General features: G+C 43.0%; 1 protein-coding gene across 1 annotated transcript in view; it reads left to right on the top strand.

Moving 5' to 3' along the window:
• Positions 1-1,351: 1,351 nt before the first annotated feature.
• Positions 1,352-15,448, top strand: part of SLC9A4 (solute carrier family 9 member A4) — a 30,677-nt gene continuing 16,580 nt past the window's right edge. The window contains exons 1-2 of the mRNA XM_069970976.1: positions 1,352-1,904; positions 3,182-3,645. Of these exons, the coding sequence (XP_069827077.1) occupies positions 1,706-1,904; positions 3,182-3,645 (663 nt within the window). The 5' untranslated portion in view covers positions 1,352-1,705. The remainder of the gene's footprint in view (positions 1,905-3,181; positions 3,646-15,448) is intronic.

The following is a 15,448-nucleotide window of genomic DNA, read 5'->3' on the forward strand; positions in this document are numbered from 1 at the left end:
ATGAAGGAATGAGCAGGGTAGATGTGGGCACAGTATAGCAGCACTCCCTTTTCGGGGAGAGATCCTGTCCCCTCATGCAAGCCACAGCCTTAAAGGGGTGCTCCAGCGTGGGGGCACTTTTATTTTTGGGGACCGGGGAGGAGGTGGCTGAAATAAAAGACGTCCACTTACCTCCCTGGTTCCAGCGGTGGGTCCCACATCACGGCGCTCCGGTCCCCGGTTCCCGGCTGCTTCTGGGTGTCTGACGCGGGCCCGAGACGTGACGTCTCAGGTCCGCTCAGCCACTCAGTGAAGGAGGCGGGATCTGAGCGGACTTAAAACGGATCCCGCCTCCTTCACTGAGTGGCTGAGCGGACCTGAGACGTCACGTCTCGGGCCCGCGTCAGACACCCGGAAGTGGCCGGGAACCGGGCACCGGAGCGCCGTGATGCGGGACCCGCCGCTGGAACCGGGGAGGTAAGTGGACGTCTTTTCTTTCAGCCACCTCTTCCCCGGTCCCCCCAAAAAAGTGCCCCCACGTCGGAGCACCCCTTTAAGTGGATCTGCCATTATTTAGAAGGTGAGGAAGACTTCCTGGGTCAGAGTTCAGGGCTGTAGACTACCCTGTGCAGGATATGCCCCTCACCTACTCCCCGTCCCATCCAGTACAGGGAGCTCTTAAACCAAAGCAATGCTCTCAATCCAAGTTACAATTTTGAAAAACTGTGAGCTCTTCTTGCAAAACACTCTCAATTCAAGTTACTCTCAAACCAAGGTACCATTGTATCCATTGTTGTGGTCTCTCAAAAAAACGCATCAAAACCATAGGGATGTATTTCCCAAAAGTGTGCAATGCTCGTCCCTGTGCCGGCAACAGACTAAAGCCCACTCTGTACACATGGCCTCCTGGCTAACAATAGTGGTAAATAAAAGAAAACACTAAATGATAAACAATAAAATAGCATGAAGCGTTTTTATGGTAACGATAAAAACTACTTCTCATGGTCCCAAAAAAATTAGCTCCCAAACAGCTCTTTAGAAGGGTCAGTATATAATATTGTAATCATCTTGACCTGAAGAATACTCTTAACATTTCAATTACTCCATATGGTGGATAACGGAAAAACAAATCTGCCCCCCTAAGTTTGATAATTTGCAGGGTTTTCTATTTCCAATTTTACATCACAGATAATTGTGATGTTAAAAATAAATCTACAAAATGTTTGTATCTAGAAGTAGTTGGCCTGAATGTTCACAAGGTGGCAACCTTGTTATCTGTAAACAAAGAGTGGCAGAAGTTTTGTGTGCATTAACCACACCTGTGTACACCACGCTACTGCTGAGGTCACTCTTCCCTCTGTATCAGGTTTCACAATGGCACCGAGTCAGTAGGCAAAGTGTGGGTGGATTTGGAGAGATTGCCGGACAATATTATAGCTTTACATTTTTAAGGGAACATGAATGAAACATGACTGCTATCTTAGGTACACACACTGGCCAGGTGACATTCTCCTGAGAGGAGGGATCGATCTTTCTCAGAGTTGTATTAGACTATTAGAACTGCTTCCTACTATTTATTTTCTGCAGAATTTTAGATACATGTTTTTTATATTTCTCACAATAATGCTTTATGGTTGACACATTAAACACCTATTTGCTGGCTGGAAAACAATGTTTTGGTGAAGTTTCTCTTTTATGGTTGCTAAGTTTTATTAGCATGTAAAAGATGGACCCAAGAATTCTTCTCACAATCCTGATAATCTTCAAGACCACAAGTGGAAGCTCAGAAGTCACTGCTGCGACCCCAGTATCGGAGGGTTCAGAAACAAATCCAGGAGTTCATGCCTTCACTGTGGATTACAACTTGGTCCAAATCCCCTATGAAATCACACTATGGATTATTCTTGCTTCCTATGCCAAAATTGGTAAGTAGCTTACTATATCAATATAATGTTCCCTGCTATCTTTTAGAATTAAATGCAGGTCTTTTATACTTTTTTTTAACAAAATCCTAATTTCCCCACAAGAAATTAAGTGCAATTCACAATACTTCTATAAACAGTAAATTCAAATGCCATAATAGTTTGCAAGTTATAAACACCTTAGAGATTAAAGACCTTCAAGGGTATTTTCACACTTATCACACTTTTTTTTTGTACAACCTTCTGTTTTCTCATCTGGTTCGTATAAATATTCATGCACACCGAGATTATTTTAATATGTGGTATTATTACATATAGGTTAAAGCCGTTCATCTTCCTTATTATGAGATATCATTGTGATAAATGTGTTTCCTATGTGGTACATACATTTGTCGGACCGTTTTAAATATTTATAGATGGGGATTTTTTATTAGAATTAGAATTAAAATAAACATTTTGGGGGAGATTTATCAAAGGGTGTAAAATTTAGACTGGTGCAAACTGCCCACAGCAGCCAATCACAGCTCCTCTTTTCTTTCAGCACTGCCTAAAGCTGAGCTGTGATTGGTTGTTGTGGGCAGTTTGCACCAGTCTAAATTTTACACCCTTTGATAAATCTCCCCCTTTATATTAAATTATATTTTATTAATATTTCCTGCTTTTAATAATGCATATTGACTGTGTAATTCAGATGCTTAACCACTTCCTGACATTTAACTTACTATTACGCTATAATGCCAGGAAACCAGTATAGAGTGCAGTTAGTAGCTTAGCCAGTGAGTTTGAGCTGTGACATAACTCCAAAAATTCCAGTCTAACCCCCTTGATGCCATGGTCAATAGTAACTGTGGCATCTAGACTGTTATAAAGCAGCTGGATGTCCCCTCTAGTCTTTAAAGAGGATGTACCACCAGGTACATCCTCTTTAACCTGAACCCACAGATCGAACAGCGCCGTCACGGGGAAGCCGGTGTCACGGTCCGTTTTTCGGACTGCGGCCCTGTTCCCGTGTATGGCGCCGTTCTATGCACCGGAACCGGCTAGTGCTCAAGCACTGGAGGTAGTCCGGGCCGCCCCCAGTGGGAAAGAATTCCCATTCATTCTAATGGAGCCGCCTCATATGTCCCAGGCAAAGAAATGCAATCAATATTAAATCCGGAAACCCCCTTTAAATATCAGTCTATATACTGTTACATAAAGCTGTAATAAATTGGATTAATTATCCATCCTGATAATTTGTGACAGTGTTATAACAGTTATATTATTCTTTTATTTTTCAGGTTTTCATCTCTATCACAAATTGCCATCAATAATGCCAGAAAGTTGCATCCTGATCGCCATTGGTGTCTTACTTGGTGGAATTATTTTTGGGACAGATCACAAATCTCCACCTGCTATGCGGACTGATATCTATTTCCTTTATCTCTTGCCCCCAATCATACTTGAAGGAGGGTATTTTTTACCTACCCGTCCTTTTTTTGAGAACATTGGAACCATTATCTGGTGGTCAGTGATGGGGACTTTAATGAACTCTTTTGGCATTGGCCTTTGTCTTTATGGTATATGCCAGATTGAAGCCTTTGCATTAGGTGATATATCTCTGCTACAGAACTTGTTATATGGAAGCCTTATTTCAGCAGTGGATCCAGTGGCTGTCCTTGCTGTCTTTGAGGAAATTTCTGTCAATGAACAATTATACATGGTGATATTTGGAGAATCGTTGCTGAATGATGGCATTACTGTGGTAAGTAGCTATAAGCTGCAAAATATAATTTAAGGGGTACTCTGGAGGCTTTTTTTTTGCTAATATATTACTTTGTAATGTAACTTAATAAAATAAATGTATAGTTTTATATTTACATATGCACTTCAGTTGACTGGCAGCAGTAAAGTGGTAACATGGGTCCCGCTGCTGCTACCAGCATTTGAGTTGGGAACTACACATTACTGTGATAAATAGCTACAAGCGGCAATTGATAAAAATATTTTTTAAAGGGGTAATCCTGAGAATAAACAAAATAAAAAATATATACAGGGTGGTCCAAAAGTAGGTGGAGATTTATTAAACATGATGTAGAGTGAAACCGGTTCAGTTGTCCCTAGCAACCAATCAGATTCCACTTTTTATTTTCCAAAGTGTGTGTTAAGAATGAATAATGGAATATGATTGGTTGCTAGGGGCAACTGAGCCAGTTTCACTTTACACCATGTTTGATAAATCTCCCCCATAGTGTCCACCTTCTTTTGGACTACCCTGTGTAATAATAAAAACCACACATATATATATATATATATATATATATATATATATATATATATATATTTATTTATTAATAATTATATATGTGGTGTCCTACCACGGGTGTTTCTTATGTCACACCTGTCACACAAAAGTTTCTTCTCCAGGTTAAGTGGTGATAAAGGTAGCATTCTGTAGTTTTCCCACTTCATGTCAGTGTTTTTTGAGTAAACTCTTATGTATTGCACAGTTGCAAATACAAATACAAAGTAAGAAAAGGGTTACTGGTTCTTATGTATTATGTACTTTTATTGTCCAATGGAGATACTCTTCTTTTCCTTGCACACATTTCTTTCCACCACTCACAGGGTCCTTTACACATCCCTGTAGGAAGTAGTCACTTGGTGGTATGAAGTGTGGCATCAGTCTTATCTGGTTTCTCTTGGGAGAAGGACACACAGAGCAGACGTCCCTGCTGTAGCCAAGCCAGGGCCTGGCTCTGCCAGGACCCTTGTCTGGGACGAGAACAGTGTGTATGAAGCAGCCAGAGACACTCAGTTTCTTCAGTCTATCTCGTACATCTACTGTGCAGTGCTAGCCACAACAAGAGGGAGAAAGTCGGGGATAAACCCAGCCCACGCAGAGAACCACTCTACAAAGTGCAGGGCAGTATCCTGAGGAGCAGAGAAACTAGCCTGGATAGAAGAAAGATACCAGAAGGTCTACGTATTTTATCTCGCAGCACAGGTGAAACCGGGACACCCTCGGACACTTAGCTTCACCCAGATAACCACAGCTGGGGCTTGTATCACCCTATTAGGATGGGAAGCTCGACACTGTAGGGCAAAAGGTGGTCAGACTATAGTCTAAACATGGGTACAAGTATCTCTCACTCTCAAGTCTCAAGTATTTCTCTAAAGTTCCAGCAGAGCATAGTACTACTTTGGGTTAGGATTCCCTTGACAAACTCCTCTACACTGTTCCACTCTACTCCAAATCCTCCAAGCACCGCTACAAGATTATCTATCAAAGTGTTCTGTATTATTCGGAGACTGCACAGTAAAACTGTTCTATTTATACACTGGGAGTCATCTCTTACTTTGCACCACCACCTATACATATCCGCCACACACCCTGGGTCATTTTCCCCTTTTTTGTAGGTGGCTGTACAGATAGTCCGGGTGGGTTAATTGCAACTCCGGACTACCGTGACAGGAGCCCAAGTGACCCATCGCAACCTGGCAGGTCACTGACCATTTCAGGGAGATACAGCCAGCCACACACACACACACACACCACCCGTGTGCTGGACTAGCACTGGCGTCATGACATTACCACCTTTGGCTGAGCTGTATCATACCACTGATAACATCACTCCTAGTGGTCACTATATATATATTTCATAAAGTTACATTACTTTGTAATATAATTTTATTAAAATAAATGCATTTTTTTTATTTACATATGCACTTCTGTTGACTGTCAGCTGTAAGGGGCAACACAGTCCTTTACCGCCACCAGTGTTTTTGTTGGGAACTGCATGGCTGTCTAAGCACAGTAGTATACAGGGTCAATGTAGTGTATCTTCTTATTCAGTACTTGGGTGGAAGGCTGCCCAAAACAATTACTGTGTGCGGCAGCCTCTGCACAGTCAGCGAAGATTGGTAACACCACTCGATCTGCTAGTGGTTGTAGAAAATTGAGCGCTGATAGCAATCACTGCTTCCTGTAGAGAGGCTTCTGCACACAAAAATCTAACCTGCTGTTATCTCCCTATTGCGCATGGAGCACAGAGGAAGATAGTAAGTTTCCGTCTGGGCCATTTTTGTGCTATTAGCAGCTTAATCCTTATGCTAATTAGACATTTTGGTGCTCTGGGGGTGTGCCTACCACCCCCAGTGTACCGAAATGCCAGATGCGGTAAGCCAGATTGGTTCACTGGGGGTTAATAATAAATCGGTAAACCCCTTTAAGGGCAGTTTTGTAACAAGTAATTGATTGGGAAGAACACCCTATGTTATTTGTGAGTTGAAAATGAAATGACCATAAGAAGAGCTAAGCCATAGTAGAGAAAAAGGCTTTGGCTATCAAGTGGGCTCTTGACGCAGTAGAGGACTTAATAAAGAAGACCAAGGTTTCCCAGAAGAATGCCCAGAAATCTATTTCTCCTGTTGTGAGTAGCAAGGCCCTCTATACTCAGTGGAGAGCAGGGTCAAAATCTAATAACTGTCACCAGAGGTCAGAAAAGACTGATTTAGAAAGATCTATATATATTAAATGCTTCTTCTGTAGGGGACCAGGACATATGTGTGCCAGTTGTCCTCTGACCCAATGCAATGTGATATATGTGTCTTACAAAATCGTAAGTCTCTGTGAACGCTTCTACTGTGTGTAATGAAAGTGTTGCTAGACATGTATATCCAGTATCTGTAAAAGGGGAAGACAATACAGGCTCTACTTCATTCTGTCAGTCTGATAACACTGGCTAAAGCCTGTTTTGCAAACCCTGACAGACTACAGTTCCATGCTATAGGATTAATTTGTCTTAATGTGGAAAATTGTAAGTATAACACTGCAATAGTTGCTATAGGTACCTGTGATAATGTGGTAACCAGCCAGGTTGCAGTTGTTTCCACTCTCCTGCATGATGTAATAGTAGTTGGGCATTTTCCTTTTTCTGGAAATTATGGGAAGAAAAGGATTAAAGAGCCCCAAGAAGGAAGGGAACCAGAGATATTAGATATCAGAACCTTTTCCTAAGGATGTGTCACAGAAAGCTTCTCCTTTCTCGTCAAGTGATTAAGTGTATAAGTGATTACAGAGCAGTTGTATCCAGTGACACATAAGGGGTTCTTTGATATTGGAGTCATTCATATTTACTTTCCTTCTCTATCTGGCCAGATCAGAATAAATACTTCTAGCACCCCCAGTATACCAATTTCCGGATTGAAGTACTGGGGGTGGCCCCCTTCCCCGTGTTTCCCCCCCCCCCCCCACGCTAGACCTGGAAGAGTGGTGCATTATACTCACAGCATCTCGTGTCGATCCCTGTCCGCCATCTTGGGACAATAACGTAGTCTTCGGGAGGCCGACCGAACCGCTCCATTCGTCCCTCATGCCGGCCCCCTATGCCACGTCATCAGCTGCTCTGCCATGATTGGCTGAGCATAACTGTGCTCAGCCAATCGCGGCTGAGCACAGTTATGATGCGGCAGAGCGGGGACGGCATAATCATTGTCCCAAGATGGCGGATGGGGGTCGACAAGAGATGCGGTGAGTATAATGCACCAACACTTCCGGGTCTAGCGTGGGTGGGGGGAAACATGGGAAAGGGGGCCATTCACATACATTACAAAGTTGTATAACTTTGTAATGTGTATTATTTTGTGAATAATTGTTTAGCGCCGCACTACCCCTTTAAGCATTATGCCTCTGGCCGCAAGAGGCTGCGTTTAAGCTTGCACAGCAGAAAGGGGGGAACAGATGCTGGAGGACTGCAGTGCTACAGTTGTGCTTCTGATGAGCACCGGGGATACCTACACGGGGGTAGGAGGATGTGCTAACTAGCAGAGGAGGAGATGCCTAAGATGCTATCTATTTGGGGGATGGGGGCTTGCTAACAGGGGGATTACCTACATGGGGATACTAACTAATGGGGTAAAATTACCTACAAGGGAAATGTGTATCTACCAGTGAGACCTAATGGAGGGATATGGCTACATGAGGGATACTACCTAATGGGGAGGAAGTTGCCTGCAGAGAGGCCTAAATTCTATATAAATGCACAGGGGGGGGGGATGACACTAATTACTATATGAGGATGGGGGGGGGGGGGAGCTCCTATAAAATATGGATGCACAGAGAGGCCTAAATACTACATCTGAGCATAGTGTGGCCTTATATTGTAGGAGACAGACAGAGATCTAAATTTCTAATTTTTCTATGGGATTCCTTTTCTTCTGTATGTGACACTGACCACACAGTTGTGTAACTGATACTATACTTGCGGACAGCACAAATATCTACATATGATACAAACAAAGATTAAAAGTTGGTTCTGGACTAGGACTAAAGTTTATCTCTGCCATTTAAAAGCATACAGACCAGCTTGTTGTGTGGTAATTATGAAATATGTTTGCGTAGTTGTAAGGTTATGAGTAAGAGAAGCTTTTTAAAGAGGACCTGTCACCCCCCGTGCCGGGGTGACAGGCTCCTGACCCCCTGCTAGATCCCCCTATACTCACCTAATCGCGCCGGGTCCCGCTTCCTGATGCGGTCGGGTCATGGAGATTTCAACTCCCGAAGCCCGGCGCGCGCGCACACAGCAGAGTCCGACGCTCATAGAGAATGAATGGGGAGTCCGATGCTCCGTCATTCTCTATGGGCATTGGACTCTCCTGTCAGCGCGCGCGCGCCAGGCTTCGGGAGCTGAAATCTCCGTGACCCGACCGCATCAGGAAGCGGGACCCGGCGCGATTAGGTAAGTATAGGGCGCTCTAACGGGAGGTCCCCGTCACGGGGGGTGACAGGTATCCTTTAAAGGGGTGTTCTGGTATGAGAAAAATTCAATAAAACTATCAGCTACGATGACGGAGTGACCCTCTGCAGGCGCTGACCACCAGCAGACACCTGCCCATCTAACATGTGTCGCTATATTAGGAGCAGAGAAATAGTAGAATTAGGATCAAGCACTTTGTAAAACTCTTTTGCCCCTATAATTGCACTATACTTGCATATTTGTACAGTTCACTAACAACAGTCTTTTTAATTGAATATAGCACAAATCACAGACCTGCAGTTCAGCTTAGCATCTGCATATAATGTACAGCCATTGTGTTGTCAGATGAAAGGCTCATGTACTATGAGGAATGTCCTTTAAGTAAATATTGGTGCTGAAACCAACAGCGACTAGAAGACATTTCGTTAATGTTTTTTTCATGATTTATACATGAGTACTACAGTGATGTGTTACAATAGATGAAAGCAGAAATCTCATTTACACAACCTAGAACATTAACACTCGGAGTGACATATGATGGTTGCAGAGATGGTTGCTCAGCATGACAATATACACTACACAGTAGGCTAACCATACGAATCTGATGAAGAGGCTGTGCCTTAAAACGCATAATTCTTGTAATATAACTTTGATTTTACATCAAGTACTACTACTCCCATCATTGAAGGAGTGATGTCCATCTGATGCCGTCAGCGCCACTAGAAGTCCCGGATCTCCTTGCACAGTTGTACCTCCAGCTGGCATAACCTTCTTTTGACACAGTAGGCTATTGTGTAGTAGCTGCTGACAGTGCTATTAGCTACTCACCGCATAGGCAGCAGAAAGGTAACAATGGTGGGCCATGGGGTCACCATTGCCTAGGAGGAAGGGCAGGTTTAGAATTCCTTATCCTCTAGCCTTGTTCCTTGTCCTTTTACACTGGATGGTTCACTGTCTGGCCTCATACCTTCTTTCAATATTATGGCTGCTCCTCCAGCTCTGCTTCTGTATTGCATTTTTATGTGAGGGGAAATATCCCTGCAACAAAAGAAAAACCTACAGAGCAGCAAGGGATCTGGCACTACAGTAATAAGTGAGGGCCTTAAGCCCCCCCTGACTTCAGGGCCCTGTTGCTATTGCGACCCCTATACCTACACCACCAGTCACACCTGTGGTAGTGAGTAGGTTATTGCTTTGGGTTGTCCAAATCTCTTAACTAAATTATACAAAAATCTTTTTTTTTTAAATCTTATATTTTATTAGCTATACATTAAAAGAATGTATAAAAGAATGATATAAAAAATAAGTCACAACAAAGATGTATTGTGAACAGGGTAGATGGGGGGAAAGAACAACTCAGTCCTTACCACAACTCCCTAAGATGGTCACAACAACAATCAAAACATCATCATATCGAAGTTGTGTTAGGGGCAGACAGTGGAACAGACCCAATAAAGCATATAACATTGGCTGCCCTCCTTTATTTCCTCTCTCTATCCATCACAGGGCAGGTATAAGGGAAAAAAGTTGATGGTAATTCTCACCTTTTTATTCTCACCCTGTTATACATATCATAACCCTGCTTAAAAGTAGAGGAACCGTCCTGAAAAGCACAGCCCCACTTCAACTGCTATTAAACTGCCCCTATGCAGTGGCCACCTCCGCTGTCAATTATCGCCATACTTAGAACATTATCTCACTATAGAGAACTACCACAGCCAGACAACGCAATATAAAGATAGCTATATTGCATGATAACAAACATACCAGACACTATAATAAACGGAAACAGAGCATCCTGATTCTACATCGATTCACATGATCGGTCATTTGGTTCAGCAAAGTTGTCCAAAGCTCTTGCATTTCGACAACTAAGAGTTATGTTTTACTCTAAATTCTGCGTCGAATGACAAATCAGTCTTTGTCCAGCAATTTGCAGATTGTATTGATGAATTATTTTATTTCTGAATTGTCTTCCCACTATCTTATAGGAAAATCGTTTTCTCAGTGTTATTAGATGCTTATGGGAGTAATTACAGGGTTCCCAATTTAGCTAATAGCTATACAAAGCAATTACAATGTGAATATGGTTTCCAAAACATTTATAGAACAAAATGGCAAAGTAACCACCTCTTTTAAGTATTGATTCACTAATGTATTCATAAAGACTGTCTGGGGCCTTATTGCTCCTGCCATAACAACAATCTTAAAATGTGTGGTCCTGTAATGTTAATCTACAGCAAAGTAGAAATAGAGAAGAGTTTGCTTCCTTTTATGTTGCTATTTAATTCTTAATACATTAAAGTAATCAGCAGTATTAGATATATACAGCACACTGGTGAAACACTTCATACTTGGGTTCCCGGCAAGAAATCAACTGGGTAAATATTGTGTTCTGACCAGAACCATATGTTTGCATGCAGGCCATATTAGTTTGTAAGGTGCTGTACATGTTGTTGCATGGTTTAGGCGACTGTTAGCTGCCCTAAGTCTAGACTATAGATAATTTTTTGGCTTAAAGCGACTCTGTACCCATCTGTCCTGGGGTCCGTTCTGCAGGGGATGCAGTTATTGTCCTAAAAAAACAACTTTTAAACTGGCAGCTGGCACAACCTCTCTGTCCCCTCCTCATCATTAGGAATGCTCCAGGCAGATTGTCTCCTATTCATCACCTCTGTGAATACTGAACATGGGCTGGATCTTTAAGGCACCTGTGCAATGTTCAGACAGGAGAAAATGTTACAGTGGCATTCCTAATGATGAAGAGGGTGGGGAGGAGGGACGGAGGCGTGGTGCAAAGTTAAGGCACAGATACTCCCATTGGGCACGGGGCTGCAAATTTAAAAGTAGTTTTTTAGGACAATAACTGCTTCACCTGCTGAATGGACCCCAGGACAGATCTTGGATTAAAAGCAGCTATCCGAAGGTACAAGTGGTTTGGGGGGTCAGATTGTGGGTACAGAGTCGCTTTAATTCTCTTTGCTGTTGTCAGTATTTTGCAACCAAAACCAGGTGTGTATTGAAAACACATAAACACTGTTGAAATTGTGTGGATGGCTGTCATTTAATGGCAAATATTTACCGTTATTTTAAAACAACGACCGTTATTTGCCATTAAATGGCAGCCATCAACTCTTTTTCAACAGTAAAACATACATAGAAACTGGAGAGAAAGGAACGGCTGCACATCCCATCTATGGCTGATACTAATGCCGCTTGGCCAATATTAAAAATCAACACCAGAGTGTCTGTATATGATTTGATCAAGCCATAATAGCCCTGTGTACCAACGTGCAGGTCCTCTGGTTCACACGGGTCCCTACGCTAACTCCACACCGTGTCAGTCAGTGACCGCCACCCCCGCAAAGCGTGCACATGCAGGGAAGGGGGGCCATGGAATGGCCCTGCAACCCCCATGTCACAGGATCAGACCCAAAAAGCCCCACCAGAACCCGGCCAGCACCACCGGCGGGGGAGGCTGCCCCCAAACGACACAAGTATGGATATGGTATTACACTTACCACTGCTGCTCTCACAGAGTGGGGACGACATAAGGTACCGACATTTTGGTCATGTGGGTCTTATAAAGGAGTGCAAGCTGTTCAGAGAGGGAGAACTGTGAAACACCAACTGGAGAGAATGGAACGGCTGCACATCCCATCTATGGCTGATACTAATGCCACTTGGCCTATATAAAAAATCAACACCAGAGTGTCTGTATATGATTTGATCAAGCCATAATAGCCCCGTGTACCAACGTGCAGGTCCTCTGGTTCACACGGGTCCCTACGCTAACTCCACACCGTGTTGGTCAGTGACCGCCACCCCCGCAAAGCGTGCATGTGCAGGGAAGGGGGGCCATGGAATTGCCCTGCAACCCCCATGTCATAGACCCACATGACCAAAATCAGCAGGATATGCCTGTGCTCACATGCCAGTACCTTATGTCTTCCCCACTCTGTGAGTGCAGCAGTGGTAAGTGTAATACCATATCCATACTTGTGTCGTTTGGGGGCAGCCTCCCCTGCCGGTGGTGCTGGTCAGGTTCTGGTGGGGCTCTTTGGGTCTGGTCCTGTGACATGGGGGTTGCAGGGCCGTTCCATGGCCCCCCTTCGCTGCACGTGCACGCTTTGCGGGGGTGGAGTTAGCGTAGGGACCCATGTGAACCAGAGGACCTGCACGTTGGTACATGGGGCTATTATGGCTTGATCAAATCATATACAGACTCTCTGGAGTTGATTTTTAATATAAGCAAGCAGCATTAGTAACAGCCATAGATGGGATGTGCAGCAGTTCCTTTCCCTCCAGTTTCCGTCTATTTCAACAGTGTATGAAGATAGCCTTTCTGTGTTTTCTTTTTTTTTTGTGACAAATATTTTATTTAGAGATTACAAAAATATGAACAGAAGGCCAAAAATCATCCAGCCAAACAACAGTAACCAAAACAAGGTCCTATATTATGCATTAACATCATATAGGTTACAGAAATGAGGGGTAAGGTAGATAGTTGGCATCATGTGTAATCGGTAGTTATTATGTACAGTCCTCTATACAGAACCATAATTCACACAGACTTATAGCACTCACTCCATTTCAGCTCTATTGATCCCATCCTGTCCATCCTCATAGCGATGGACTTTTCCGTCAAGTAGTTAATGTTAACTGTAGCCCTAATTTCTTGTATGGTAGGGACCGCCACCAATTTCCACCTTTTAGCAATGGCATTCCTAGTGGCCATCAGGACGTGAAACAAGATTCTTAGGTCAGAAAAGTGAATGCCATCTGTGTCCATAGACAGTAATGCTAAGCTGGGACCCCACATAATAGGGCATCACTACACACGTTACAAAAATTTACGCGCGGCTTGCCAGAATGGAGTTATTACTGGGCACTCCCACCAAATATGCATTAAATTACCCACTTTTGCCTTGCAGCGCCAGCATTCCGAGGAGACCCCAGGATATATTTTTGATAAGCGATATGGCGTGAGATAGCACCTGTAAAGTAGTTTCCTTGAGGATTCTAAGTGTCCTATAGGGTTTGACACTTTTGAGATTACAGTAAACATATGGAACCAATTTTCTTCCCCAAACGTCCTGCCTAGTTCCTGTTCCCACCTAACTATAAAGGGTAGTGATGTAAGTTTTATCTGCAGAGATTTATATTTTATAGCTAGCCCTCTACGGAGTGGTCTATGTGAGGCAAAGTAAGTTTCGTATGGCTTGCTTGGAAGGATTTTTCATATTTATACTTTTCAAACAGTGCCGCACTTGCAGGTATTAGCCTGTGTTTTCAATCCACTCCTGGTTTTGGTTGCAAAAATACTGACCAAAATACTGAGCAACAAAAATTACTGTGTGGGAACATAGCCTTAGGCTATGTTCACACCACGTAAAAAACACGATCGTATTTCATAACAACGACCGTAGTTGCGCAAATAGCGGCTGTTGTTATGAAATACGGCCGTGTTTTTTACGTAGTGTGAACCCTGCCTTATAAAGTGTACTACAGGCGCAGTCGACCTTAGAGGGGAGATCCATTGTTACACCTTTGAGGAGTTTTAAGATTTAAACTTTGCTTTTAGGAAACAAATGTAGAAGGCAGGGAATGTGTTGAAGTGTCTCCATACCCTACTTTCATATGAGTAAGTAGAAGAATAACATTAATTGTGAAATGTGTATGTCTTCCATGTGAGTAGACATTTGTGTAACTTTTTATTATCTTGTACATCCCAGAACAGGATTGTCCAGAATGTCTTCGGATGGAAACTAAATGCAGATTAGTGTGTATGGAATATTTTAAGACTGGCAGAACATGTTTGAATAATATATATGTGTTTATAATTAGAATCTTTATTATACAGCTGAGAGCAGTATAAATATAGATATCACATTATCCTAAAATAGTCAGATCAGTCGACAGATCATTTTATATTGTGTAAAGAGAAATTCAGTTATAGGCTATGTTCACACACAGTAAAATAAAAGCAAAATACGGCTGTCATTTGAAGTGAAAAAAATGGCTGTGTTTTCAAAGTAATAATCTGCTCTATTTAAGTCTACAGGGATCATAGTGTGACCATCAGTGGATACACAGTAGAGAAATAGAGCTGAAACTGAGTGCAGGCTTTAAAGGGGAACTATCAGCAGGTTAGATGAGTTACCTTCCTCTTCGGCGCCAGTGCCGTGGTTAGTCGGCACGATCTTTGACTGGGAGCACTGTTATGAGCACTGTCCCACCCCCACAGTGTGATTATCAATGAGGCAGGCCGGATAACGCTGTGGGGAGGCAGTGCTCCTAACAGTGCTCCCAGACGACAATAATGCCCACTAACACACATACCTTCCTCCTCAGCATCCCGGGCTCTATAAGTGGCAATCAGCATGTTAGATAGGATTTATGTTTTGCACCACACTGAGAGCATTCTCTTCAAATCTAGTCAGCAGTTAGTTTTAATACTAACTGTAATGCCTGTACTCCACTAATGTTGGCATACTGTAATTCTCAGTGGGCACCGCCACCAGGTTACCTTCATTGCTTGTGCTCCAGGCTGTTCTCTCTATCTTTTCTGCCCATTAAAGACCCAGTGTGTGAACTAAAATCCTTCTAAACTCAAAAACGCTATCTCAGCACTACCCACTAGGGCATAATCAGGGCTCTGCTACGCTTGATGGGTAACAGCAGTTCAGACAGGCTAGTCCACCGTAGCTGGGCTCTTGTTCACCTTCAGGTGATGCTCAATATATCAAGTGTATCATATAGTCCAATTTGAGAGTAAAGTTTTGTCACTCACCACTTGAGAAAAGCACA

Source organism: Dendropsophus ebraccatus, chromosome 5 (assembly GCF_027789765.1).
Source record: "Dendropsophus ebraccatus isolate aDenEbr1 chromosome 5, aDenEbr1.pat, whole genome shotgun sequence".
Lineage (NCBI taxonomy): Eukaryota > Metazoa > Chordata > Amphibia > Anura > Hylidae > Dendropsophus > Dendropsophus ebraccatus.